This window comes from Penaeus vannamei, chromosome 17 (assembly GCF_042767895.1).
Source record: "Penaeus vannamei isolate JL-2024 chromosome 17, ASM4276789v1, whole genome shotgun sequence".
Classification (NCBI taxonomy): Eukaryota; Metazoa; Arthropoda; class Malacostraca; order Decapoda; family Penaeidae; genus Penaeus; species Penaeus vannamei.
This window is the reverse complement of record NC_091565.1, coordinates 32,353,581-32,355,790: the sequence shown is the minus strand read 5'-3', so window position 1 is coordinate 32,355,790 and position 2,210 is coordinate 32,353,581. Positions and strand designations below refer to the sequence as shown.

Sequence of the window (2,210 nt, the reverse complement as noted above, 5' to 3'; positions counted from 1 at the left end):
TAGAGCGCAGTTTAGAGCTCAGGGTAGAGCGCAGATTAGAGCTCAGGGTAGAGCGCAGATTAGAGCTCAGGGTAGAGCGCAGTTTAGAGCTCAGGGTAGAGCGCAGTTTAGAGCTAAGGGTAGAGCGCAGTTTAGAGCTCAGGATAGAGCGCAGTTTAGAGCGCAGTTTAGAGCTCAGGATAGAGCGCAGTTTAGAGCTCAGGGTAGGGCGCAGTTTAGAGCTCAGGATAGAGCGCAGATTAGAGCTCAGGGTAGAGCGCAGTTTAGAGCTCAGGGTAGAGCGCAGATTAGAGCTCAGGGTAGAGCGCAGTTTAGAGCTCAGGATAGAGAGCAGATTAGAGCGCAGTTTAGAGCTCAGGGTAGAATGCAGTTTAGAGCTCAGGATAGAGCGCAGGTCCTCGGGCGATCGCCGTAAATAGAGCTCAGGGTAGAGCGCAGTTTAGAGCTCAGGGTAGAGCGCAGTTTAGAGCTCAGGATAGAGCGCAGTTTAGGGCTCAGGGTAGAGCGCAGTTTAGAGTTCAGGGTAGAGCGCAGATTAGAGCTCAGGAAAGAGCGCAGATTAGAGCTCAGGGTAGAGCGCAGTTTAGAGCTCAGGATAGAGCGCAGTTTAGAGCTCAGGATAGAGCGCAGTTTAGAGCTCAAGGTAGAGCGCAGTTTAGAGCTCAGGATAGAGCGCAGATTAGAGCTCAGGATAGAGCGCAGATTAGAGCTCAGGGTAGAGCGCAGTTTAGAGCTCAGGGTAGAGCGGTTTAGAGCTCAGGATAGAGCGCAGATTAGAGCTCAGGGTAGAGCGCAGTTTAGAGCTCAGGGTAGAGCGCAGTTTAGAGCTCAGGGTAGAGCGCAGTTTAGAGCTCAGGGTATAGCGCAGTTTAGAGCTAAGGATAGAGCGCAGATTAGAGTTCAGGATAGAGCGCAGATTAGAGCTCAGGGTAGAGCGCAGTTTAGAGCTCAGGGTAGAGCGCAGTTTAGAGCTCAGGATAGAGCGCAGATTAGAGTTCAGGATAGAGCGCAGATTAGAGCTCAGGGTAGAGCGCAGTTTAGAGCTCAGGGTAGAGCGCAGTTTAGAGCTCAGGATAGAGCGCAGATTAGAGCTCAGGATAGAGCGCAGTTTAGAGCTCAGTATAGAGCGCAGTTTAGAGCTCAGGGTAGAGCGCAGTTTAGAGCTCAAGGTAGAGCGCAGATTAGAGCTCAGGATAGAGCGCAGATTAGAGCTCAGGATAGAGCGCAGATTAGAGCTCAGGGTAGAGCGCAGTTTAGAGCTCAGGGTAGAGCGGTTTAGAGCTCAGGATAGAGCGCAGATTAGAGCTCAGGGTAGAGCGCAGTTTAGAGCTCAGGGTAGAGCGCAGTTTAGAGCTTAGGGTAGAGCGCAGATTAGAGCTCAGGATAGAGCGCAGTTTAGAGCTCAGGATAGAGCGCAGTTTAGAGCTCAGGATAGAGCGCAGTTCAGAGCTCAGGATAGAGCGCAGGTCCTCGGGCGATCGCCGTAAATAGAGCGCCCCTGACCTTCCCTGGCAAGCGCGGCTGAGATGAGTTACAAATCCGGTACAAATGACAGTCACTTCATCACCGGAGATCCGTAGTGCGCTCTCTGTCTAATTTCTTTTCAATTGGACTCAAAAGACCGCCATTTGAGGTCGTCGGGACTATAGCACAATCTCATATCTAAATTGCGGCATATTTTATAGGCTAAATTGTTAGCATATACAATGCCACAAATTGCCAGGTTCTCGCCGGATCGAATTGTTAATCTGTTACTAAGGCATTCCGACGCCTCCATCGTTAAAATAGGATGAAGTCATGTTACGCTGTTACAATGGCTCATGTTTTCTTTGGGCTGATGGATTCTCACTGTCATTATCTGCGGCGCGTTATCATTTTATGCCATAAGTAAAATTGCTATAGTATTCCCTGCGAGGGCGGAGCGTCTCGCGTATGTAAATCATTCGCGCTGCTGGCGTTTAAATCACTGACATATTATTATCGAAATTGGTTTTACCGCTTCGATCACACCGGGGCGAGGAATGGCGGACGACGGCGAGGAACGAAGTGATTTATTCGTGTCGTCGTTTAATGACACCCTCGGCCGCCCTCCATCCCCCCCCCCCATCCCTTCCCCTTCCCCTCTCTTCCCCTTCCCCTTCCCCTCCCCCCTCCCCCCCCTCCTTTCCCCTTCCCCTTTCCCCACCCCCTTCCCCCTCCCCTTCCCCTTC

The 2,210-nt window shown here is 51.5% G+C and overlaps 1 protein-coding gene across 1 annotated transcript in view; it reads left to right on the top strand.

Moving 5' to 3' along the window:
* The window catches only part of LOC138864665 (trichohyalin-like), a 3,367-nt gene extending 1,574 nt beyond the window's left edge, over window positions 1-1,793 (top strand). Inside the window, exons 4-6 of the mRNA XM_070132524.1 lie at window positions 155-359; window positions 420-1,273; window positions 1,686-1,793. Coding sequence (XP_069988625.1) covers window positions 155-359; window positions 420-1,273; window positions 1,686-1,793 — 1,167 coding nt within the window. The remainder of the gene's footprint in view (window positions 1-154; window positions 360-419; window positions 1,274-1,685) is intronic.
* The last annotated feature ends 417 nt before the right edge of the window (window positions 1,794-2,210 follow it).